The sequence below is a fragment of the Bos indicus x Bos taurus genome, chromosome 5 (genome assembly GCF_003369695.1).
Source record: "Bos indicus x Bos taurus breed Angus x Brahman F1 hybrid chromosome 5, Bos_hybrid_MaternalHap_v2.0, whole genome shotgun sequence".
In the NCBI taxonomy this organism is placed as follows: domain Eukaryota; kingdom Metazoa; phylum Chordata; class Mammalia; order Artiodactyla; family Bovidae; genus Bos; species Bos indicus x Bos taurus.
The window spans coordinates 7,136,300-7,160,394 of NC_040080.1; the positions used below are offsets into that span (position 1 = coordinate 7,136,300).

Consider the following 24,095-nt stretch of genomic DNA (forward strand, 5'->3'; position numbering starts at 1 on the left):
ACAAATCACTGAATACCGTCTTTCTCCCAGGAGTGAAATAAAAGTCCTGTCTCGAAGGCAGCACCTTTGGTGCCTAGGGCCAGCAGTGGAAAACTTCCCCTTAGAAAGGAGCTACTGTCTAGCACGTGGAACTCTGCTCAATGTTACATGGCAGCCTGGAGGGGAGCAGGGTTTGGGGGTGGGGCGGAATGCATACATGTGTTTCTATGGCTGAGTCCCTTCTCTGCTCACCTGAAACTATCACAACATGGTTTGTTAATCGGCTGCTGCTGCTAAGTCGCTTCAGTCGTGTCCGACTCTGTGCGACCCCATAGACGGCAGCCCACCAGGCCCCGCCGTCCCCACCAGGCTCCTCCGTTCTCCAGGCAAGAACACTGGAGTGGGTTGCCATTTCCTTCTCCGATGCATTTAAGTGAAAAGTGAAAGTGAAGTCGCTCAGTAAGTGTCCGACTCTTCGAGACCCCATGGACTGCAGCCTACCAGGCTCCTTCGTCCATGGGATTTTCCAAGCAAGAGTACTGGAGTAAGTTGCCACTGCCTTCTCCGTGTTAATCGGCTATCCCCCAGCGGTAGTGTCTCCTTTAAGAAGGCCCTGCCCGGCCCCGCCCCACAGGAAGCCCCGCCCAGACGGTGTCACGTGACCCGCGGTTACGCACAAGGGCCGGGCCGGAGGGCTGTTTGAAAGCCCGGCGCGCACCCTGCGACCCGCAGTTCCGTCAGTCACCGGGGATGTCGGCGTTACGGCCGCTGGACAAGCTGCCTGGCCTGAACACGGCCACCATCTTGGTAGGCGTCAGCAGCCCGGATTCCCGCGCCCGCCTTTCCTCCTGGGCCGCGCTTCAGCGGCCAGGCCCTCTGTGGCTCTCTGAGATTCTGGCCCGGGCTGCTCCGGCGGGAGTGTGGTGGGCGGGAGAGCCTCTCTCTGAATCAGTCAGAGTTCGCTGCCCTCTTGACGCCGTGGGATGTCTCCACCAATAAGTGCTCTTTCTGAGTTTCCGATTGGTGGAGCGGCTGGGCCGGGAGCCCGCGCGCAGGGTGGATGCAGGCGGTCTAAGACGCGGTTGTGGTTTTCCCCCTGTATCCGTGTCAGGCCTCCGGTAGAAACCAGGCTGTTCCAGGGAGGGTTCGGGGGCGAGCGGGGCAGGTAGTGAGCGGAACCGGAGCGGATGCAAACCTCAGACCCTCACCAATGCCTGCCGTAGTCCCCTCGGTAAAAAGTGCCTCGCGCGCTACAGCCAGAATCCCGGGATCGCGGCCGTCCGGGCCCAGCGGCGGGGCTGCTGTATCCAGAGGTCCATTGGCCGCCTTCTCTCTCTGGGCAGCTGGTGGGCACGGAGGATGCTCTTCTGCAGCAACTGGCCGATTCGATGCTCAAGGCGGACTGCACCTCGGAGCTGAAGGTGTAAGTAGCCTGCCCTGGAGATGTCCAATCGCTGGCTTGGGAGAGCGGGGAGGGGTGGAGCGGAAGGTCAGAGAGGCCGACGCAGGTGGGGCGAATTTTGACCCACCGCTCGGAGTCTCCGTCCTGACGCGTGATCTGTCCCCGTGTAAAGCATCCTCTGTCACGCCAGTTTTTCTGTTTCCCTCTAGCACTTGTCACTATAAAGAAATTTCCATATTATGCCACGTTGGCCAAAACTGATGTCCATCACTACAGTGGCAATAATATTGAATCGGGCACAGCATGTGGAAAATATTACAGAGTATGCACACTGGCTATCATTGATCCAGGTGATTCTGATACTAGAAGCATGCCAGAACAGACTGGTGAAAAGTAAACCATGTACAATTTTTCTTTAATAAAACTGTCCAGAGCTTGTTTAAAAAAAAAAAGAAATTTCCTTATTCACATATTTGTTTGTTTCCAGTCTGCCGCCCCGAGGCACCCCGAGGTTAGCCCCTTGAGGGCAGGGACTTTCACTTTTACTGACTGGTGAAGAAGCCCCACTGCCTTGAGCAGTACTTGGCCCAGAACAGTTACTCAGATACTTCCCAAATTTGGAGAAAAGATGACTAAAGTATATTTTGCTTTCATTTTTCTAGCTGATAGGGAGTAGAAACAGCTGCTGGCAGGAGTCAAGTGACTGAGTATATGTGGGTGTCATTCTCCCTGATTGAAAGACAAACTCCAAGGGTCTGTGTTGAATGATCCAAATCTAAAGGGTATTTCCTTTATGGGAATTGGAAATGCCCTTTCCTAGCGAGAACATCGTCTTTCCCTCGAGATAAAGATTGTTTATGGGTCCATCTGTGCCCCACCTGTCTTACCAGGCTCCTAGGCTATAGAACACCAAACACAATCACCGATAAACTCAATCCCGTAGCTCAGAAACAGGAAAAGATTAAAAAATAATTGGCATCAGAGTTAAAGGAAAATGTGGACCAAATTGCCTTCCTTGAGCAAGATGGAAATCATTACTAAAAAAGGAAATCCTATTACCCTGTTTCTAGATTCCATCTACTATAGTCTAGTGTCTGAATGTGTATACATTTGTACATGGAAAGATAGTTAGAAAAATGTTCTAACACTAATAGTAGTAATTTTTAGGTAACTGAACTTTTAGGAGTGTGTGTGTGTGTTTTAACTTTTGTTATATTTTGTATACTTTTTGGTATTCTTGAATTAGAAGCTGAGGGGTAGGGGCAGATGAGTAATAGGAATAAATGGAAATGGGCAGAAATAGAGGATTCAAAAAAAAAAACCGCTTCAGGTGGGTATTTGACAATCTGAGACCAGGTACTTACAAGAATGTTGAGGGTGACTTCCCAGTGTCACACAGCTGATAGTTGACAGACTGGGATTTAAACCCACTTCTATCTCACTCCAAAGGGCTTCAGTCTTAACCCCTAAACTTCATAGTCTAACACCTTCCCCTCCCCTTCTGAGCCTGGCCTCCCTCCCAGCATTCAGGATAGATGGCTAGATGCCATCTTATATCCCAAACCCCGTCTTGCCAAAGCAGTTACTAAACTTTCTGGCAGGGAGAGTAAAGCAGGGGTAATCTGAATAAGAACAGCTCTGCCCTGCCTCTGTGCTCACTTGAGGAGTCTTGCCCACAAAAGCTTCCTGTGGGGGCTTCCCTGGTGGTACAGTGGCTAAGGCCCCATGCTCCTAATGCAGGGGGGTCGGGTTTGATCCCTGGTCGGGGATTAGATCCCACAAGCCACAACTAAGAAAAAAAAATTCCTGCAGGATGCAAAGATCCCACATACAGCAACACAGATCCCACATACAGCAACACAGATCCCACATACAGCAACGCAGATCCCACATACAGCAACGCAGATCCCACATACAGCAACACAGATCCCACATACAGCAACAAAGATCGAAGATTCTGCGTGCCACAACTAAGACTTGGCACAGCCAAATAAATAAATATTTTTAAAACACACATAGAAGCTTCAGGTGAATAGGGGAGGAGCTTTTTACAGCCTCTTCCCCTACAAAGGGTAGCGTGTGAACGGTCATTGTGATGTGGGCACATGTACCTTGAGTCCTGCAATCTCTTGTTTTTCAGCCACTTAGCAAGGTCCCTCCCTCTGCCGTGCAGCGTGAATCGGCCCCGAATTGACTTGATTGTGTTCGTGGTCAACCTGCACAGCAAACTCAGGTGAGAGCCAGGGGATGGGGCTGTCAGTGCTCAGGGGCGCCTTAGGGCTGTGCTGGGATGGTGGCCTCACTTGTCAAGGGAAGGAGAGGAGAATGGGAGAGGCTGTCTGGGGGCAGCCTAGACGGTGAGGAGGGAGGAGCCAGCGCCAACGCCAGATGTTTAGAAGACGCTGACACATGCCAGCGGTGTCACCTGTCATTTGTCTAATGCTCGCTGGGGCCACTCTGCCTTCCTGAGAGCAGCACAGATGTGAGTGAGACGGACCTTGAGAACAAGGTCTGTTAGGGGAGAATCTAGACTTTTGAACAGACACTTACAGTACCTGTGAAGTGTACTGTCAAAGGGGGAAGCCTGGGACTGTGAGAGCCTGGACAAGACCTCTGCCTCTGAGGACTTAGGTCAAGCTAGACTTCCTGGCGGAGGTGACATCTACATAGACACCGGAGGGAATTACCTGGCGGTTCAGTGGTTAAGACTCAACACTTTCACTGTGGGGGCCTGGGTTCAGTCCCTGGTCGGGGAACTAAGAGCACAGAAGCCACACACGGCAATGAGTCAGTTAAAAACCACCTGAGAGGTGAGGAGGCGTTAGCCAGGCAAGGGTGACCGTGAGCGATGTCCCAGGTGGAGGGCTGGTGTAAAGGCAGGAGCACAGCATGTGCGGAGGACCGTCCAGGCCTGCGCGGGCTCAGAGCCCCGTCCACTCTAGGGCTGGGGCAGTGGCAGCGTGGGTGATGTTCATGCCTGTGGCCTGGCCTGGCCTCCCCACCGTGCTGGCAGCCCTGGGGTCAGGACTGCAGCCGATCTAGGGAATACAGGTGGAAGGTCTCCCCTCCTTCCTGGAGACAGCTGGCTGAGGACACAGGGTCCAGCACAGAAACCAGGGCAGATACCTAGTCCTGTGGTGGGGGATAAGGGAAGGCTGTGGGAGAAACGCCTGAAAACCGGGGGGCACGGAGACAGCAGACACAAGGATTGGGTCCAGACCACACGACCTGACCGCTGGGAACCAGTCAGCAGGGACTTAGGCCCAGGGGGGGCAAGAAAGGGCTGAGACCTGCTGTGGGCTCCCTTGGCTCACAGGTCTGCTGCTGTTTGGGTGAGGCCTCTCTGTTTACCAGAAGGGACACCGGAGAACCGTCTGCGCCATAGGGCTGTTGGTCTCAGGCCTTGTTCATTCATGAAGCCCTACTGAGATGGCTTTTGGCCTGGAAGACAACAATCTTTCATCACTCCCTGGACACCAGTGAGTGAAAGCCTCAACCCAGCAGGTCAAGGTGCCCTTGTTTAGAGGAAAAGAGTGTTTTCATACAACTGATATGACTTAAAATAGCTGTCATTTTACTGGAAAGCAATTCAGCAATAGTTATCCACACTTTAAAAAGACACATACTTAAAAAGACAGCCCTTCTACTTCCAGCGTCTGTTCTACAGAAACATCTGCTTAGTAGGAGACGTAGGAAACAATATTCATGCAGCGCTCTTTGTGAAGGTGAAAAAGTAGAGACCATTTAAATGTCCACCACAGGGCAGGCAGTTAGTTTGGGGTACAGTGTGGTCATTCCAAAGAATGTAACAGAGACATCGAACCCAATTAGACCTAACTGGCTGCTTATACATATCACTGTCTGGATTTGCATATGAAGAAAATTCCAGAAGAATCACACCCCAAACTATTGTGGCAGTCATCTCTGGGGAGTTAAAACTAGAGGTGGTACTGGAGACAGGGAGTTTTACTTTTTACTTGTACACCAGTATTTACTATTTGATCATTTCACAGACTTGACTCACTTTGTAATTAGAAGCAGTTTAAAGCTACAAAAGGACAAAGTGTTCCTCCAGGGCTGTCTCCCGTCACCCTCGTCTTATGCCCTGGCCTCTCTGGGATCAGAGGCGTGGGGGTTTCTTCTGCCTTCTCTGTTGTGAGGTATGTCCTCTGCTTGTTTTCTTGCCCTGGCCTGGCCGCCCCAGCCTGCAGAGCGTGGAGGAGTCCCTGTGCCACCTGGACGCAGCCTTCTTCCTGGGGAAGGTGGCCTTCCTCGCCACGGGGGGTGAGTGCCTCCCCTGCCTGCTGCCGTGGGTGCGCCCGTGGTAGACTCCGTGCAGAGGCAGCCTGGGTGATGGGGAGGCCGTGGGCTTTGGAATCTGACTGCTGTCTGTCTCCATAAAGCAAGTCGGAGCTGATCGTTCTGCCAGGTTAATTCTGCCGAGATCATTGCCCTGGGGTGCCTGGTGGCTCATCTCCTGTTACTCTTCTTCAGATAGTTCTCCGAGACTCTGTAATGTTAACAGTGGAAATAATAGTAGCTAACCTCGGGGACTTCCCTGGCACTCGAGTGGGTAAGAATTTGCCTTCCAGTGCAGGGGGTGAGGCTTCAGTCCCTGGTCAGGCAGCTAAGATCCCACATGCCATCTGGCCAAAGAACCAAAACATAAGACAGGAACAATATTGTAACAAATTCAATAGAAACTTTAAAAATGATCCACATTAAAAAAAAAAAAAACCTAAAAAAATATAGCTAACCTATATTGAGTACTCACTATAGACCAGACTCTGTCGAAGTGCTTTGTTTCTGTATCACTTAATTTTCACAAAAAGTACTATTGAGGTAGGTACTGTTGTTTCTCTTTTACAGCGAAGGAAGCTGGTCATGAGGTTAGGTAACTCGTCCAAGGCTCCATAGCTAGACAGTGGTAGAGCAGAATTCATACTTAGCTGGTCATGTTCCAGGGCCCACGCCTTTAATGATTATACCATGTGGCTTCTCATAAATACTTTTTCCTCTTTTTATGTGCCTGACCCCCATTTTCTGCCCCCTGGGGGACACCTTCCTGACCAGCCCTGCTGTCTGGGCCCTCGGGGTGTCCATGCAGGCCTCTGTCAGACTCCTCACCCTTCTGCCTACACTGATGGTGTGTCTGCCCGCCTCCCCCAGCTGCACTGCGAGCTCCTGGCGTGAAGGGCCTGGCTCCCATTATTCTCAGTAAGCTTTGGTGGAGAAGTGAATGCCAGGTCACTTCTCTGTATTCGCTCACGGGCTTTCTCTAGTAACTCAGCAGAGTAGGTGCTGTTATGCTCCTCATTTCATAGACGAGGAAACTCATGGGTTTATTCCGATTCTATCAAGTCCCTTTAGCCTGTTTTCTGATCTGATGATCTTGACTGCCCTGAAAAGAAGGTAGAAACTGTGGCCCAGAGAGGGGACGTGACCTCCTGGGCCCAGTGCCTCCTCCATCATAGCCATGAGGTGGAGGTGACCGGCGTGGCTTCTTTGCAGCTGGGCGGGACAGCCACTGCAGCATCCACCGGAACACCGTGGTCAAGCTGGCCCACACCTACCGGAGCCCCCTGCTCTTCTGTGACCTAGAGGTGAGGACCTGCTCACGTGGGCCATGGGATGGCACAGTCAGAACACAGAGGGCATGGCGGGGTGCTTCTTGGAGGATCATGAGTACCCGAGCAAAGGGGCTCCTGATGTGGAGGCCAGATCCTCGTTGGAATCCTGGCTTTTCCACTCACTGTCTGTGGGTGGGTCACCGTGAGCCTTGGGTGCACCCCTGTAAAGTAGGGTGACATCTTGAGTTCCGTTTGTGCACCAGGTGCCAATGCTTTGACATTTTTCTCTGTACTCATGACCAAGTCTTGTGTGTGTGTGTCTATGGGTCCCTGTTAATATCTCACTTTTCCTGCCGGGATGTAAGAGCTGTGAGGCCAGGCATCCTGTCTGTCTCATTAACCAGCAGTCAGGATGCCCTCCATTCCCCCTTACCTCCCTGGATCGCAGACCTTGTCTGCTCCCAGCCTGGGGCAGGGGGTCCAGCAGGCAGCAAGGGTGGAAGTTGGGTGGGTAGGTGGATGGATGGCTGAATGGATACATGTGATGTTGGTTCTGCCCTGACTCGCTTCTCCTGGGGTTTCTCACAAGCTGAATCCTAGCTGTGAGGGTGGTACAGCAGATTTCTGCTTTGCTGATGAGTTTTGCTCTCCAGCCTCTCTGTGTGTAGTGTGGAGCCTGAAGACATTTTGCTAAAGGGTTCTCGGCAAGAGTTGATTCTGCTCCCTCTGGGGGTCTGCTGAGGGCTCCCGGGTCCTGGGCTGCCCCACCTGCACACCAGACCCGCTCAGTTGCTTTAGGGTTCTGTCTGTTTATTTTTTATACTGGAGTATATTGATTTACAGTGCTGTGTTGTTTCAGTGTACAGCAAAGTGATTCAGGTATACATGTATCCGTTCTTTTTCCGACTCTTTCCCCATATAAGTTAGGTTTACTGGTTTTGAGGTTCATTTTAAAGATTTGTGTTTCTGTTCTGGGTCTTATGCCTGTCCCCAAAGGCCAAGTGATGTGGTGCAGAAGGAGCTGAGTCAGCGTGTGGTCCATCCTCACCATCTAGACCAGAAGTGCTGACGCCGGGGTCTATGGACCTCTCTGGTCTGAAGGGAGAAGCATTTCAGGGTCTATGGACCCCTCTATTCTGAAGGGAGAAGAATTCAGGGGAGTTGTGGCTTTGGACAAGAAAAAAAATTACTTCTGTTTTCACTAACCTCTAGGAGGAATTTAACATTATGAATGTAGATGGGAGGCGACAGTAGTGTTAGCAGAGCCTGTGATTGTTAGCAACAGAAGCAGCAGACACTGGCACGTCCTGTGGGGACGCGGTGGACCCCATGAGCTTCTGCGATTCTGCAGAAGCTGTTAGACCTGTTCTAGGGCCTCTTTGGAGAAGGCAACGGCACCCCACTCCAGTACTCTTGCCTGGAAAATCCCATGGACGGAGGAGCCTGGTGGGCTGCAGTCCATGGGGTCACTAAGAGTCGGACACGACTGAGTGACTTCACTTTCACTTTTCACACGCATTGGAGAAGGAAATGGCAACCCACTCCAGTGTTCTTGCCTGGAGAATCCCAGGGATGGAGGAGCCTGGTGGGCTGCCGTCTATGGGGTCGCACAGGGTCGGACACGACTGAAGCGACTTAGCAGCAGCAGGGCCTCTTACTCAGTGTGTTGCTTAAGATGCACATACTGCTCTGCCACAGGTCTGTGTTTCACATCTGATCGCTGTTTTAAGAACCCCGACTTGACCAAGGCTCTGACCTCACAGGTAGGACCTGAGGTGCCCGTCCTTGCTGGCTTTGCTCACAACAGGAGAGGCGGCACGCTCACAGTCACACAGCGAGTAAGTCAGCAGAAGAGCCAGGTTGGTGTGCCGCTGACTCTTTGCTGGCTTAGCGGGCTGCCTGCATGGCTTTGAACAAGTCAGCCCCTCCCCTCAACACACACACACACACACACACACACACACACACACACACACTGATAACTCGCACGGCCTTCCTTTTCTTAGCTCTCAAGGGGAATGGCAATCCACAGCAGACGGGTGCGTGGTGGTGCAGTTCTGCGTGCGGCCAGGAGGTGGCAGGCTGTACCAGGTCCTGTGTTGCCCTCTAGCCTGAGAACGGTAGTCGCTCAGTTGTGTCTGACTCTGCTGCGACCCCATGGACGGTAGTCCGCCAGGCTCCTCTGTCCATGGAATTCTACAGGCAAGAATACTGGAGTGGGTTGCCATGCCCTACTCCAGGGGATCTTCCCAACCCAGGGATTAAACTTGGGTCTCCTGCATTGGCAGGCAGATTCTTTACCATCTGAACCACCAAGAAAAGGTTTGTGGCTGACTTCCTATTTCCAGCCTGGAGCCGGCGGGCTGAGAACCTAAGCCTGGCATCCTCTCATCCGATGTACCCAGTGTTTGGACAGCCAGCGTGCCTGGTACCTGTGCGGTCCTGTCCGGGGCACTTTCCCCCACGTCATGAGCTGGAGCCTCATCGTGTTTTGAGGCTTTTGCATGGCAAGAAACACTGGCCCCGTTTTACAGGACAGGAAACACACCCAGGGAGGTGCAGGATTCACCCAGGGCAGTTATTTTCCAGCTCTGCTACTAGGCCCTGTGCGAGTCCCTGAGAACCAGATGCCTCTGACATTGGCCCTGCCCCTCAATGGAGGGAAATAGACCGCACGTCACACCTGCTGTGGCAGGAGGATCCGCAGGGCTTTGGAAGCCAGGCAGTGAGTCCACCCGTTCCTTCCCATCGGCATCGGGGCAGTCACAATGGGCTCAGCTCTCTGGGGGTCACGTCTCTGGAGTAAGGTGTGTGGATGGGAGGAGGCCCAGCCAGAGGCAGGAGGCCGGGGACAAGGCTGCAGGAAGCAGACCGTGGAGCCTGAGTGAGAGCAGCTGCCATTTGGAGGGACTGTTCGGAGGCCAAGGCCACAAAGCCCAGAGGGTTTCTTTAACAGATATTTCTTAACATAACCTACAGCCTGTCCAGTGTTGTTCTCGGCTCTCGGGAGGCAGCATAGAACAAAGCAGTGTTAACACTCCCAATCCTGTTCTAGTGGAGGAAACACGGTAAGGAAGTAGAGTGCGTGATGTGTTAGGGCATGGTGATGTGACATGTCAGGTGGTGGTAAAGCAACAGGATTTAAATAGGGGGTGAAGGGACTCCCTAAAAATCTGACCTTTAAGTGAAGACATAAGGGAGGCGCCTCCTGGTGGAAAAGCCCACAAGGCTGGAGAAACTGCAGGTGCAGAGGCCCTGAGTTTGGACGCTGCCTGCCGTGTTCAGGGTCCACAGGGAGCCATGGGCGCCTGGAGCAGAGCCGGGGGACTGACACTGGGCCAGACAGCAGGGCTCTGTGGGTCGCAGTAAAGGCATGCTGGCTTTCCCTCTGAGTTAGACTGGGGCAGCGGAGGGGTATGGGGCCAGGGAGGGCCGCAGCCCGACTTGGGTTTTGAATGGGTCCCCTCCAGCTGTTGGGAGAAGAGTAGACTGAAGGGACGCAAGGGCAGAAATAGGGAGAGGGGCCTGGGGACTGGGTTCAGAGTGGTCTGGGCTCTGTGGTGGCCAGGGAAGGGGGAGTTGGGATGGTCTCTGATGCTGGGTGTTTCCAGGGTTGGGCTACAGGTGTGTGGATGGCCTGCCTGTGAGACAGGAGAGGAAGAAGAGTCAGAGTCAACTCTGGAGTTTTCAGCCTGAGAAGCCCCGCCCCCTGCTCCCCACCCCCGCCCCAGTCGTGAGGTGTTACACAGAGCAGGGAGCGACCTGAGAGGTGGGAGGAAAAGCTGGGGGCCGGTGGGTCCCAGGAGCCAGGGAGAAATGGCCTGCCAGGGAGGCAGCAGCTGCCTCAGACTCCACTAAGAGGAGACCCCGCTGAGAATGAGGCCAGTGTGTGAGGACTGAGATGTCGCCCCTGGACTTGGAACCCAGGACTCACAGGTGACAAGGTAGAGTAAGAGCAGGGGGGCCTTTAGGATGTCCCGGCTCTAGCTTGGGTGACTGGGCGGATGGTGGCGCCCTTTCCCCAGTTAGAGAGGGAACAGGAAGAGGAGGAGGAGGTTCTCTGAGGCCACTTATTGGTCGGGGGACGCCATCTGAGCATCACCGTTTATTCTTCTACCTTTCTGGAGCAGCTCATTCGCCCATGCCAGCTGGGGCCTTCGCACAGTCTGATTCAGTTCAGCTCAGTCTCTCAGTCGTGTCCAACTCTTTCTGACCCCATGAACCGCAGCACGCCAGGCCTCCCTGTCTATCACCAACTCCTGGAGTCCATCCAAACCCATGTCCATTGTGTCAGTGATGCCATCCTCTTATCCTCTGTCGTCCCCTTCTCCTGCCCTCAGTCTTTCCCAGCATCAGGGTCTTTTCAAATGAGTCAGCTCTGCATCAGGTGGCCAAAGTATTGGAGTTTCAGCTTCAACATCAGTCCTTCCAATGAACACCCAGGACTGACCTCCTTTAGGATGGACTGGTTGGATCTCCTTGCAGTCCAAGGGACTCTCAAGAGTCTTCTCCAACACCACAGTTCAAAAGCATCAATTCTTCGGTGCTCAGCTTTCCTTATAGTCCAACTCTCACATCATACAGTCTGATTACCTCTGCCTAATCCCACGGCTCCTCTGGGCCCACTAGCCCTTCCGGGTAGGGACCATCTGTTGATGGCACCTCCCTGTCCTCCGTGAGGACCACTCTCCCCACCCCTCCTTTCCAACCTGGGCGTGTCTGTCTCAGAGACATCCCAGGGGGTGCCGCCTCAGCATTGGTTGGGAGTAGCCCTGGTTCAGACCCCAGCTTGACAGTTGCCCACCATGCCTCTGGACGGTGTCGCTGACCCCGCCAGCCCCGCCTGCTGAGCCTTCGTTTCTTCTGGAGTAGGGGTCAGCGTCTCTGGTGTCCCTGGAGGGTGTCTGAAGGGTTTCCATAAGCTGAGGTGGTTGGAAGCTGCTCGGTGAGGTGTGGCGCGGACAGGGGGTGGCCCTGGGGGCAGCAGTGCCTATGGCTGCCCCCGTGTCTCCGCTCCCAGCTCCCCTCTGGCCACCGCCTCACCGGGGTCCTGTCTCCTCCTCTGCAGATAGAAGACTTCCGTGCCGCCATGGCGCAGCGCCTGGTCCGCCTGCTGCAGATCTGCGCGGGCCACGTGCCCGGCGTCTCGGCCCTGAACCTGCTGTCCCTGATGAGGGGCTCCGAGAACCCCTCCCTGGAGGACCTGTGAGGCCCCCAGCCCCCGGCCACCCTCCCCTACGGCTGGGTGCCCAGGCTGACAGTCACTGTTGCTGGAGACGGTGCCAAGGCTTGGCAGGCCTGGGTCATCGGGCAGTTCCCTCAGGGCCCAGAGTCCTCGTGTTCCAACAGGAAGTGCCGGGGAGGCAGTGGGGACAGTCCAGCTGGTCAGATTCCGGCCCCCCACCCCTCTCATGCCCACCCCAGCAGAGCCCCAAGTCTTCATCCATCTGACGTCTTTCCTCTCGAGACTTCGTTTGAACAAAGGGTCCATGGCTAAAAGTTTGAACATCACTGAACTCATCCACCACTTTGATTTTGTAGATGAGGAAACTGACTCCAAACAGTTAAGAGTCAGAGTGGGTAAGGACTTCCGTGGTGGTCCAGTGGCCAAGACTGCGCTCCCAGTGCCGAGGGCCTGGATTCAACCCCTGGTCAGGGAACCAGATCCTACATGTCACAACTAAAGACCCTTCGTGCCTCAACTAAGACCCGGTGCAGCCAAATAAATAAATATTTTAAAAAGAGTTAGGCAGTGGGAGCTTGAACTCGATGAGCCTAGTCCGACAGCACATCCTGGCCTTGCCATTCTTATGGGACCTGCGGAGCCTCAGTTTCTCCAGGTGTTAGATGGAGATTGTTCAGCTTACCTTGCTGGCGTCGTAAGGGTTGAGGGACATGGTGGTAAAGGTGAGGTGCCTGAGGTGTATTGTGTTACTCCTGCGCTTGTTTGTGCTCCACGTATTTGATAATAAATGTGTGAATGCTTGCACGGCGCCAGGTAAGCACTCCACGAACACTTGAACTATTATGTGAAATCACGCAGAGCTAAGTTATAAAGCTGGTGCACATCCAGGAATTACACCATGAAGTCTTGAGTGAGAGAGCTTGACCGAGGGTGGGTTTCTGGGCTGGCCGCGAGAGACTGTGTGAAGACGGCCGCTTTCCTTCTTCTCGGGGTCTAATTAGAATCTGTGGCCATGCTGAATGAGGCTGCAGAAACCCTGGCAGCCAGGTGTGAGCTGCAGCCATGCCCCTGTGGCCAGCTGGACGCTCCCGTGGGAGCTTGGGTGAGGAGGAGGTCTGGTGGGAGAGGAAGAGAGCTAGGTCCTGGTTTCCTTGGAGCATGCCAGTGCCCTCCCAGCCCCCCTCCATCCTCAGGCCTCAGGACGGGCCCTGCTTGATGCCCTGGGCAGTGCCAACGCCGCAGGGCCTCTGTTTTGATGTCGCCATGGCAGCCGCAGCTCACGCACTTCACTGACGGATGGGCCAACCTGAACCTCGGTGCAGGAGTCATGAGGGTGGGACCCACCTTTCTCCTCTCCCTGGGCTCCTCTCCACCCCTGTGCTTGCTCAGTAAAGTTTGCCGAGGCCTGGCTGGTCTTCCAGGCACCCCCCCATCGAGAACCTCAGCTGCGGTGATTTCGGTTCAGGTCTCAGACGTCACCCCGACCTCCGCAGAGCTTCATGCTTTACCGAGCGCTTCTCACAGTCGCTCCTGCCACCCGCCCTCCCCGCAGACCTGTGTGAAGTTGACAGTGTTTCCCCATTTTACATTTAACGAAACCGAGACTGTTGTCATCAGAGGCATACCCACAGCCACACAGGTAATCGAAGGCAGAGCCCAGCCCTGGGCCCAGTGCTCTGCTTTTTCTCTCTGGTTCTCTTGTGCGCCCAATCATTGAACAGAGGTGTGGTCATGTCTACTGGGCAGTGAGAACCCAGAAATGGTGGACACGCGGGCCTTGTGCCAGAGAAAGCGCCCTGAAGAGCCATTCCCACCTGCTGGGGCCCGTTAGCACAGGGGCGGGCAGGCCTCGTGGAGGGGAGGGCGGGGAGCAGGGTAGGAGCCTGGGGCTCCAGCCCAGAACTCCCTCCGCATCTGGGGAGGGAGGCCCCCTTCTGTGCCGAGGTGGGGAGTGGGTCTCCGCGGGGATGGACAGGATCAGCTGAGGCTCAGGAGGTCAGCTTCCCAGAAGGACCTGGGGTCCTAGAAACCAGCCTTGTCTTCAGCCCCTCGGAGCCTGGGCCATAAAGGTTGGGGCCCCGAGGGCTGCTGGAGGGGAGCGGAGGGTGACGGGCCGAGGTGTCCAAGCAGGAGCGAGCAGGGGTGTGGGTACGCCCTGCCTGCCACATCTGGGATGGAGTCAAATAGGGTCCTCCATACCCCCTCCCCGCCCCCAGCCAACACGGGGCTCTCTCTCCCTCTCTCTCTCTCTGGTGCCTGTGCCACATTTTCTTCGCCACCTGGTGCCATTTAACAAGAGAAATGGCATCACATTTTCCAGCCGAGGACCTGGGAGCCTTCCAAATGCTGGGGGAGCTCCATGCTGTCAAGGCTCCAGCGAGCTCAGAGGGGGCCCCGGAACCCTGGAACCCTGCCTCTGCCTCACAGCGGAGCTGAGCCCTCAGGCCCGGGAGCCAGCCAGCGAGTGGAGGTCAGCGACCCTGTCTGGGAGCCGGTGTGACGGAGGGAAGTGAAGGAGGGCCTGTATTGACGCCCCTGTGGTGCCCAGCACAGGTGCCTGGTGCCAGGGAGGGAGATGGGAAAGGCTGCCCTTGACTCTCATGCTCGATGTGCCTGCGTTTCCTCGTCTGTAGCTTGGGGTCAGGCTAACTGATGCCTCTCTTCCAACCGCTTGTGAGGACCGAGAGCGAGAAGCTGTGATGTTAAACAAACAAAAAAAACCTCAAAGCTATTCAAAGACCTCAGGCTGGCCACAGTCACAGGCGGTCACGTCGGAGGTGGTTACTGATGGTGGGCATGGACCCCTGGGCAGCAGGTCCAAGGCAGTGGGCAGCCTGAGGCTCCATGCTCCCTGAGAACACAGGGGAGGGAGGGGGGCATCGGGGCCCCACACCACGAGGGTGAGGCATTGAGGCTGCCAGAGGGGCAGGGCACGCTCAGGGGCACAGGTTTCTTTGGGTCTTCAGGCCACCTGGTTGCGGGCAGCCCTCGAGCCCAGGCCCCAGGGTCTCAGGCTCTCTGTAGAAGGCAACCCAGACCCAGGCATCCCGGGCCCGGGCTGACACTATTTCCCCTCCCAGCCCAGGAGGGGGCTCCGAGCCTGGCACCTGCGTCTCTGCCACCCCTCAGCGAGCAGAGGCAGGGGCGGCCTGGGGCTGTGGCTAAGACAGAGCAGCCTGGCCACAGAGGGGAAGTGATGCAGTGGGAAAGGACCCGGCCTTTGCGTCCCACTGCCTCGGGGTCTGCGGCCAACCTGCAGCATGACCTGGGGTGGCTCACTTCCCACCCCCGGGCCCCGCAGCCTGGCGAGGTCCTCGAGAGGCTCAGAGAAACCCAAGGGCCAGGCACCGCACCTGCCAGGGTCTGGCCCTCCACGCCCTCCGCAGATGGTGGCCCCAGGGGTTGCGGGGGGAGTGGTTGGCTGGCTGTGCCCAGGGGTGTGGAGGGTGAGATGAGCGCAGGAGGTGATTGAACTAAAGCCCCGCTGCGGGATGTCCCTCCCCAAACACACCGGGTGCCGGGCCAGGCCTACCTGGAAGGACTCCAGCTCAAAGGGACCCTTTCCAGAAGATGCCTGCTCACCTAACCCCTCCCCCGCCACCCCCGCCCCGCTCAGTCTCCCCTGGGGCTGCAAGCGTGCAAGCAGAGAATCATTGTGAAAGGACTTCTCACAGACATGGGGCACGGGGCGAGGCCTGGGGAGGCTGAGGGGGTGGGCTGCGGAGCTCGCTGCACCCCGAAGCTGTGAGGCCCAATCGAGTGTGACCCTAGGGATGGGGCTGGGGTCCCTGAACAGCTGCTCTGGGCGGGACAGCGCGTGGCCATCCCTGGTGCCCATGACCTGTGGTGTCGGGGGGGGGGGGCGGTGCCAGAGACATCTGGGGGGGCCTCTGCAGCTAACATGTAGCGGGTGCTTGGTCTGACTGGGTAACAGCCTTGCCCGGCCAGGCTGAGAGGGGACCCCAGCTCTCGGTCCTCCTCTGTGCTGGACTAGACCCCCCACCCCCGCCCACCGCCGATGTCATCAACCGGCAGAAGTGCTATGGAGGGGCGGTGGCAGGAAGGCTTAGGGCCCGGGGCTGCCTGGCTCATCCCTCCTCCTGAGCTTGCTTTGTTCTCTGCAAAGGATCTCGAGGCCACCACCTCCCCCACAGGTCAAGGCAGGGGGCACAGGGCCAGGCCACGGTGGGCATGCACCCCGCCGTCTCCCTGGTTGCTGCGGCCCGTTGGTCCCCGGGCCTCGCCCGCTCCTCCCCAGACATCCTCAGGGTCACTCGGACCTCTGTCCTCCTGTTCCAAGGTCGCCAAGGCTCCGGCCCTCCCGGCCGCCCTGCGCTCCTGACATTTCCTCCCTAGCATGTCTCACCTCCTCGCCTCCTCTGTGGTCTCACTGTTGGGTCTGTGTCTCTGTGGTTCCCTGCTATTGCCCCAGAACCTAGAACACTGCTTGACCCATGGTACATCCCCGGTCCCTCCTGGGTGGTGCCCTGAATGAGGCCTGGGGACAGCTGGCCCCTTGGGTGGTGGTCCTGCTCCCCGTCTGCCCCACCCGCCAAGTCTCAGCATCTCTGTCCACCTTACGTACCTGTAGGCCTGGCCCCAGAGGGTGCGGGCCTCCTCTCCCTGTGAGGCTGAGGGGCCGGGTCTCCTTTCGGACCTCACATGGAGGCCCACACCCCCCAGCCTGGGGCCAGGCTGAGAGATCTGCTGGGGCTGCACGTGTGTGATTGGTAGCGGGGGGAGGGATGGGGCCTTGAGGATAGGCAGAGGGGCCTGGGAGCCTGGGCGAGGACTTCCTAACTGCTTCCTGGACAGGCAGCCTCAGGGAGCACTCCCACCTCTGTCCCTCTGTTCCAAGGTCTCACCTTGTGTAACTTGGATTCAAGGGGAGAGGGGTCCCAGGGACCTCTGGCCTCACCAGGACTTTGAGCTGACCTCCCTGCCTCTCCCAACACTTCCCCATGTCCAGAGGCCCCACATCACACCCTTCCCATTCTCCCTGGTGGGAAAGGAGACTTTCTGGCAGTGTCTTGGATGTCAGAGCTAAAATGACATCTGTTGGCCAAAAGTTTGAACTAAACTTTTTAGCCAACCCAATACATGAGAAAAGCAAAGGAGGGCTTTCCCTGAAGGCACAGTGGATAGGAATCCCCACGTCAAGGCAAGAGACATGGGTTCAATCCCTGGTCCAGGAAGATTCTACACGCCAAGGAGTAACTAAGCCTGCGTCCCACAAGTACTGAGCCCTTGCTCCACAAAAAAGAGAAGCCGCCGCAGTGAGAAGCCCGCATACCGCAACTAGAGGAAGCCTCTCACAGTAGAGAAGACCTGGTGCAGCCCCAAAATAAAGAAAGGTAAAGGGAATCTCGACTCTGGGGGCCCTGGCCGCTGTGACAAAATGAGATGGAGTGAGACAGAATTCCCCGGTGGTCCAGTGGTTAGGGCTCCACGCCTTCACTGCCAGGACCTAGATTGGATCCCGGGTCAGAAAACTAAGACCTTGCATGTTATGTGGTTTGGCCCCAAAAAAGAAGATGACACTAGAGAGCCAACACAAGCACTCAGACCGACAGGCCATCACAGCCCGTGGCCCCTCTCTCTATGAAACACAAAACCTGATTGTACACGAGAATGTAAAGGCATAAAAATAACACTGGGATGAAAGGCTTCAACAAAGTGAAAACACACCCCCTCTGGGGAGCGGCAGAGAAATGCCCCTTCTTACTCATCGACTTCGGTATTGTATGAGGGTTTTTTTCATGAGAACATGTTCAGATATTAGTCACAAAATTACAAATAAAACTAATTTTTAAGTAAAGAACACAGGCATCCCAGGTCTCAGAGCACTTTCACATCCAGATCTGGGGGCTGGGCCTCTCTGCCCCTGGGGCCTCCCCTCTCCACACCCCTGACACTGAGCTTATCCACCAGGCAGAATGTCCTCACTTCCCCACCCTGTCCTTGAGGCTTGAAGGGCACAGGCCACACTTCATGCTCAGCTGGACACAGACCCCAGCCAGAGCCGCACCCCCCTCCAACCCCCGTAGGTGCAGGGTCATCCCTCTGCCCCTCACAGTCCCTATTTCCCCATCTGAAAAAAAATGACATCATGATAGCACCTGTGTCAGAACCATGGGGAGGGTGTTTTGGGGGGTATTTTGGGGGACAGATCAAAGGAGACTCTGTTTTCCCTGACAGATTCAAATTAATCATTAAAAAAAAAAAACTCGGTGAATTAAAACTTGAGAACACTAATACATTCAATTAGAAGGGTTTTTCAGCAACAAAGTCCCTAATTTTCTACTTGTGCATACATAGAGTAATGATACCAAGTTAAAGTAAAAACTGTCAAGAGCACAGGGGACATTTGCTTGAACCACATTTGATTTTAGAAACTTAACCCTCCCTCTTGGTCAAATCTCACAGTTAAAAAGTGATACAGATGGTGAATTTTAAAAAGTAATAAATTGACTTCAGAGGATATGAAAAAATACATTGAGGAATAAACTTCTACCATATGGTCTGATGGTGAAATTTCTCTTTTTTTTTTTTTGGCAGCACATAGCATGTAGGATCTTAGTTCCCTAACCAGAAATTCAACCCCGTGCCCCCTACAGTGGAAGCTCAGAGTCTCAACCACTGGCCTACCAGGAAAGTCCCGAAATTTCTTAACCCCTAAGTCATCCAAACAGAGATTCAAGGTCTCCCGGCTTCCCTATTTAGGAAGCAAAAGTGAAAAGGTTTGGAGTCAGGCCCCTGCGGGCACGCAGGAGGCGCCCGGGAAGCCTGTGTGTCCAGCGAGGACCTCTTTCCTTCCAGGAGGCCTGCACCACCAGGCGCCACTCTCCCCGAATGGCCCGAGGCCCTGCCGGTCACCTCCTCTGCTCTCCGCCAGGGTCAGAGCGGCTGCAGGAAGACAGAGGCCCAGGGCCGCCCGTGCAGGGGTGGCTTGTGTACACGACCCCAGACCTGGCCCTCCCATCCCCCAGGCATAGGTTCTCCCCCAGGTTCCTGAGACTCAGCTCCCCCTGCCCAGTTGTCCGGCACCCAGCTTCAAAGAAGGGGCTGCCCAGGTGGCACAGAGGTAAAGAACAAGCCCGCCAAGGCAGGAGACACAAGAGATGCAGGTTCGATCCCTGGGTCAGGAAGAGCCCCTGGATGGAGGAGGGCATGGCAACCCACTCCAGCATTCTTGCCTGGGAAATTCCAAGGACGGAGGAGCCTGGCAGGCTACAGTCCATGGGGTCGCCAAGAGCACGCACACACAGAGGTTAGAAGAGATGCCCAATGCTATTAAGGGCTCGGCTGTCCCACAGCTAACAGGTAAGAGCGGCATCAGTAGTGATGGGGTGGGGAGGGGGACCCAGTCTTCTTGTCTTGCCCCCGCCCCTCTGCCCTCTAGGAGGGCCTGCCCTGCCCTGGCTCCTGTGCAGGCTCCTGGCTCCCCTACCCGCTCAACACACACCCACACTCACACCCACACCCCCACCCCAGACCCACTTCTCCTTTGCAGTTGCCCCACCGCCTACACCTTCCTGCCACAGAGTTGCTGGCCCATGGGCAGGGGACGGAGAGGCAGTGGGCCCCGGGCTCCTGCAGGCCGGCTGTCTCAGGGTTTCCAGAGCAAGAAACCTGGGGGGGGCCTAGCCCTGCTCCCCTCATTCCATCACGTCCCTCTTTCCTCTGAAACAACTGCTGGCTCATTCCCCGGCCCTGGGCTATGGTGCCAGCCTCCTTGCTGCGTTGCCCACCCTGGCCAGGCTGCAGCTGCACAGCAGCAGGCAGAGGGTCCCGTCGAAGGCACAGCTCAGAGAATCCCACCCACTCTAGTACCTCCTGGGGCTCCTCACTCCCCCAGGGCCTGCGGGGCGAGGCCTGGCCCTGCCCATCCGCAGCCTTGGACCCCCAAGGCAGCAGCCAAGCTGGTCCCCAGGGCAAGCTTCCCCTTGCCCCTCTCTTGCTTGTGAACTTGTCCGTCCCACCTTCTGTCTGGAAGGTTTCCCTCCTGCTTCAGCCGCTAAAGATCTAGTCCTGGCCCTGAGCCCCCTCCCTGCCCCCTGGACAGTTACTCTTTCCTCTGTGCACCTCCAGCCCTGAGTGCTTCGGGGTCTGGTAGGCCCACCACGAGGGCACCAAGTCCATGCTCCTTCCTGAGGCTTTCTGCTAGCCCTGGCCCCCCGCCGCTCCAAGTAGGGGGTCCAGCATCTGTCCAGGAAGGCCAAGGGGGCTTGTGTGTCTGCCTGAGATTCGGTCCGAGAGACACAGGTGAGAGTCAGGTGGGGCTGCCCCAAACACAAGAGACAGACAGGAGGGGCCTCGATGAGACACAAGGGTGAGCAGCCTGAACACACACAGCCCTGGGAAAAAGAAGTCAAGGTGGGTGGGCTGCCTACCGCCTGCTGGGCCTTGGTCTGTCTATCTATTTATTGGTTGGTCTGAGTCTTCCTCTTGCTTGAGAGCTAGAGACTGAGCTCCCTGGACCACCCTATCTACGCACTCCATTCCAGCCAGTGTTTAACAGGCAGGTCTGACTGGGACACTTCCTGCTGAAAGCCCTCCATGGCTCCCCAGTGCCCTTGCAGCCAGAGTCGTGGCTTCTCTCAGTCAAAGACCCAGCCCCGCCCTCTGGTCCCAGCACTACCTGGCCTTTGGATTTGGTGGAAGGCCTTTGTTTAACTGCCTGCTCCAGTGGACCTCACTCCATCTAGCAAACACCTGCTCGTTCTGTCCATAAAGTTGCCCTGTCCATGAAGTTTCCCTGTCCCCTCCGTGGGGATCACCTTCAGTGATGCTGTGGTGGAGAGGCACTGCCTCCCCCATTGCCACCTCCTGGTGTGGGAGTCCCCCAGGGGGCCTGGGACAATGTGGGCGCCCCGGTTGTGTTTGACAAACTGACCAGCGCTGCCTGAGAAGGACAGGAGGGCTCCCTGAAGGAGGAGGCAGGAAGGGGAAGAGGACTGGAGAGGATGGCCTGGGACTACAGGCTGGCCTTGGGGACGCCACCCCAGAGCTCTGTGTCCTGCTTAAGGGGCCCATCTCTGTGCCCCAAGATCAAGCCCCTGGGTCTCAGTCCCAGCCTGATTTCAGCACCCAGAATAGGGCCCGCCCCATGGCTGTCTAGGGGTGATGGTTGAATGGAGAAACCACAGAGGGTCTGGGGTGCTGGTCCACGGGCTAAGAGTGGTCCCACTCCAGCAGGCAGGAGGGCGGGCTGGGGCGGGGTGGGTGGCGCCCCGCCCGGTTTCCTCCCCGCGGGGCAGCAGAGCCCAGACTTGGTCCCGGCGGCGGCGGGGGTGCGCGCAGAAGGCTAGAGGCTCTGGCAGCATGCAGCGAGGGCGGAGAAGCCTGCGGGGCAAGGACCGGCCGGCACCCACGCAGTGCCTGCAGACCCAGTGCTTCGACCCGCTGGTCCGCAACTGTGTGGCCTGCAGTCTCCTCCGGACGACGGGGCCTAGACTGGGTAAGAGTCGAGCCGCGCCGACGCATGGCGCGCGCGCACGGGGCAGCCCTGGAGCGGGAAGGAGGGTGATGCTCGGAGTCGCAGGCATGCCCTCCCCACCCACCCGCCGCCGCCCTGTCCCAGGACGTGGGGAGGGGGCGGGGGCCTCGGGTTAACTGGCAAGGTGGGGTGGGGAATGTGAGCCGGGGGCCTGGAGGGGGCCCAGCCGTCGGCGCGTGGCCCTCACGGCCCTCTCTCGCCCCCTCGGCCTGCGCTGCCCCGCCCGGCCGTCCCCCTCTTCCGCGGCCCAGCCTCACCTTCCTCCGGCCCTCCCCCTCCCCACACCCCCCTTCCCTCCGCCCCCTGCTCCCCCTGCCCGTCCCCTCCAGCAGGCGACCCGAGCAGCCTGGCGCCCGGGACGGCGCTGCAGCCGCAGGAGTCGGCGGGCCCGGGGACCCCCGCGGAGGCCGAAGCGGCGCTGCCGCTCCCTGCGCTGCTCTTCGGAGCCCCCGCGCTGCTGGGCCTTGCGCTGGCCCTGGCCCTGCTCGGGCTGGTGACCTGGAAGCGCCGGCGGCGGCAGCCGGGCGCGGCGGTGGTCCCCGAGGCTCCGGAGGCCGCGGAGGTCCCGGAGGCCCCGGACGGAGGCCCAGACAGTAAGTTCCTCGTCTAGGGGACTGGAGAGGGTTGGGGGCCGTCGGAGGGGAAGCGTGGCCCTTGAGGGGTCCGAGGAGGGGTGGGTGAAGGGGTAGGGATGGTGTGAAGGAGGCAAGGCCGAATGGAGAGAAATAGTCCGGCCAGAGACCCCAGTCCAGGCGAGGGACACAGCTCTAATGTCCCAGACCTGTGTGAGGAAGAAACCCAAGGCTGGGGAGCCCAGTTGAGGGTTGGGGGGGGAGTGGCCTATCCTACCCTCTCTCTGGGACAGCCAGACTGGTTCCCACCTCTCCTTGCCCTCTGTCAGCACTGGCATTTTGCCAACCAGCTCTAGCAACTTCCCATCCTGAGGGCCCATCATGTGCCACCCCACCCCATCCCACCAGTGGGGCTTTATCAACTGACTTCTCTCCCATCAGTCAGAGGGCTGTCCCACCAGGGAGGCTTCTAGAACAGTGGGTGGGGACGGCTGCGAGCCAATCCTGACCCTGCACCACCCGCAACCCCCCACCCCCACCCCAGAGTCCCTGGATGTTGACACCACACTCTCCCCCGGAACCCTGGATGCCACGGCTCCCATCTGGCTTCTGCCCAGTGAAGACCCAGCGGCCACCCCACCTACCCACAGCGTCCCTGTGCCAGCCACAGAACTGGGTTCCACTGAGCTGGTGACCACCAAGACTGCCGGGCCTGAGCTACAGTAGCCACCGAGGAGGGCAGGAGGTGGCCCCCACCCTCTCTATGGGCCACCAGCCGGACTTGGAGGCCGAATTCAGTTCTTCACTCCGGTGCCCACTGTCCCTTCTGGGAGCCCACCTGCTCCCCAGCTAACCCTGCAGAGCTACAGGCACCCAGACCACAGGGTTTGGACTGCATGGCATTGTACCGCATGTTAGCATTGGCTTAAACTCAGACTGGGCTGCCCAGGTGGCGCTAGCGGTAAAGAATCTAATGCAGGAGACATTAAGGAGGCGGATTTGATCCCTGGGTTGGGAAGATCCCCTGGAGGAGGAAATGGCAACCCACTCCAGTACTCTTGCCTGGAGAATCCCATGGACAGAGGAGCCTGGTGGGTTACATTCCATGGGGTCGCAAAGAGTCGGACACAACTGAGAGACTGATCTGATCTGAGTGAGCACAAATACACAAAATAAACTCATACCATCTGTCCTAGTCCTCAAAGGTCATGGCTGAGCTCTGTGCTTTTTGAGTGGTTGGGATACTCTGAGTAGAGTTTTCCTTTAAGCTGGGGAAACCACCATAAACCAGAATGAATCTAGGAAAGCATTGAGTAGGAGGATGCTTAATTTGTACTGGGTTGTATTTAATACTTGCTCTCGGAGCTGTCCCGCTTTTAAACCGATGCAAATGGCAGCAGTGAGTAACCAACTGACCGGTTTGCTTTGGGATTTAGAACAAGATGGGTTTAAGAAATAGCCGGAATTGTGCTGGTTCTTGGGTATCTGTATCCTAGGGTCACCCCTGAGCTTGGCCTATCTGCTAAGATCTGTGATGCCATTTTTGCCCTGGTGGCAGCTTCCAGAGCCCCAGGCTCATGCTTGGGAGGAAGTCTGGAGCCTGTGGGGCTGGACTGCAATTGCACACTGGTGGCATGCTGACAGTGGCATGAGCCCACCTGGAGTGCTAGCGGCCTCTGGGGCACACAGCGCTGTATACAGGGCGGGGCCCAGGACCTGCAGGAGGCGCCTTAGTTAGGAGGCCAGGGCAGGCCTGTGGCCTTGAACCAGCTGGACCTGATGTCCTTTGAGTGCCCTTCGCTCTGTGGCCTGTCCTCCCCAAGTCAGGCATCCACCATCCCAGTGGAACTGTTCCTCTGACCGTGGTGCCCCTGCCCTGGGGCCTGGA

General features: G+C 56.9%; 2 protein-coding genes across 4 annotated transcripts; both read left to right on the plus strand.

The window, feature by feature from the left end:
• Positions 1-639: 639 nt before the first annotated feature.
• Positions 640-12,973, plus strand: CENPM (centromere protein M). 2 transcript variants are annotated; one of them, XM_027540642.1, is made up of 6 exons: positions 640-786; positions 1,323-1,402; positions 3,522-3,614; positions 5,586-5,665; positions 6,893-6,984; positions 12,020-12,973. In XM_027540642.1, exons 1-6 carry the CDS (start codon positions 730-732, stop codon positions 12,158-12,160), a joined length of 543 nt encoding a protein of 180 aa, XP_027396443.1. In that variant the 5' UTR covers positions 640-729; the 3' UTR covers positions 12,161-12,973. The 2 variants fall into 2 exon arrangements, with proteins under 2 accessions (XP_027396443.1, XP_027396444.1); XM_027540643.1 differs by lacking the exon at positions 640-786 and adding an exon at positions 867-1,210.
• Positions 12,974-21,396: 8,423 nt separating this feature from the next.
• TNFRSF13C (TNF receptor superfamily member 13C) lies at positions 21,397-23,433 on the plus strand. Of its 2 annotated transcripts, none has more exons than XM_027543514.1 (3): positions 21,397-21,596; positions 21,968-22,228; positions 22,752-23,433. In XM_027543514.1, exons 1-3 carry the CDS (start codon positions 21,461-21,463, stop codon positions 22,931-22,933), a joined length of 579 nt encoding a protein of 192 aa, XP_027399315.1. In that variant the 5' UTR covers positions 21,397-21,460; the 3' UTR covers positions 22,934-23,433. The 2 variants fall into 2 exon arrangements, with proteins under 2 accessions (XP_027399315.1, XP_027399314.1); XM_027543513.1 differs by having other exon boundaries at positions 21,965-22,228; positions 22,752-23,432.
• The last annotated feature ends 662 nt before the right edge of the window (positions 23,434-24,095 follow it).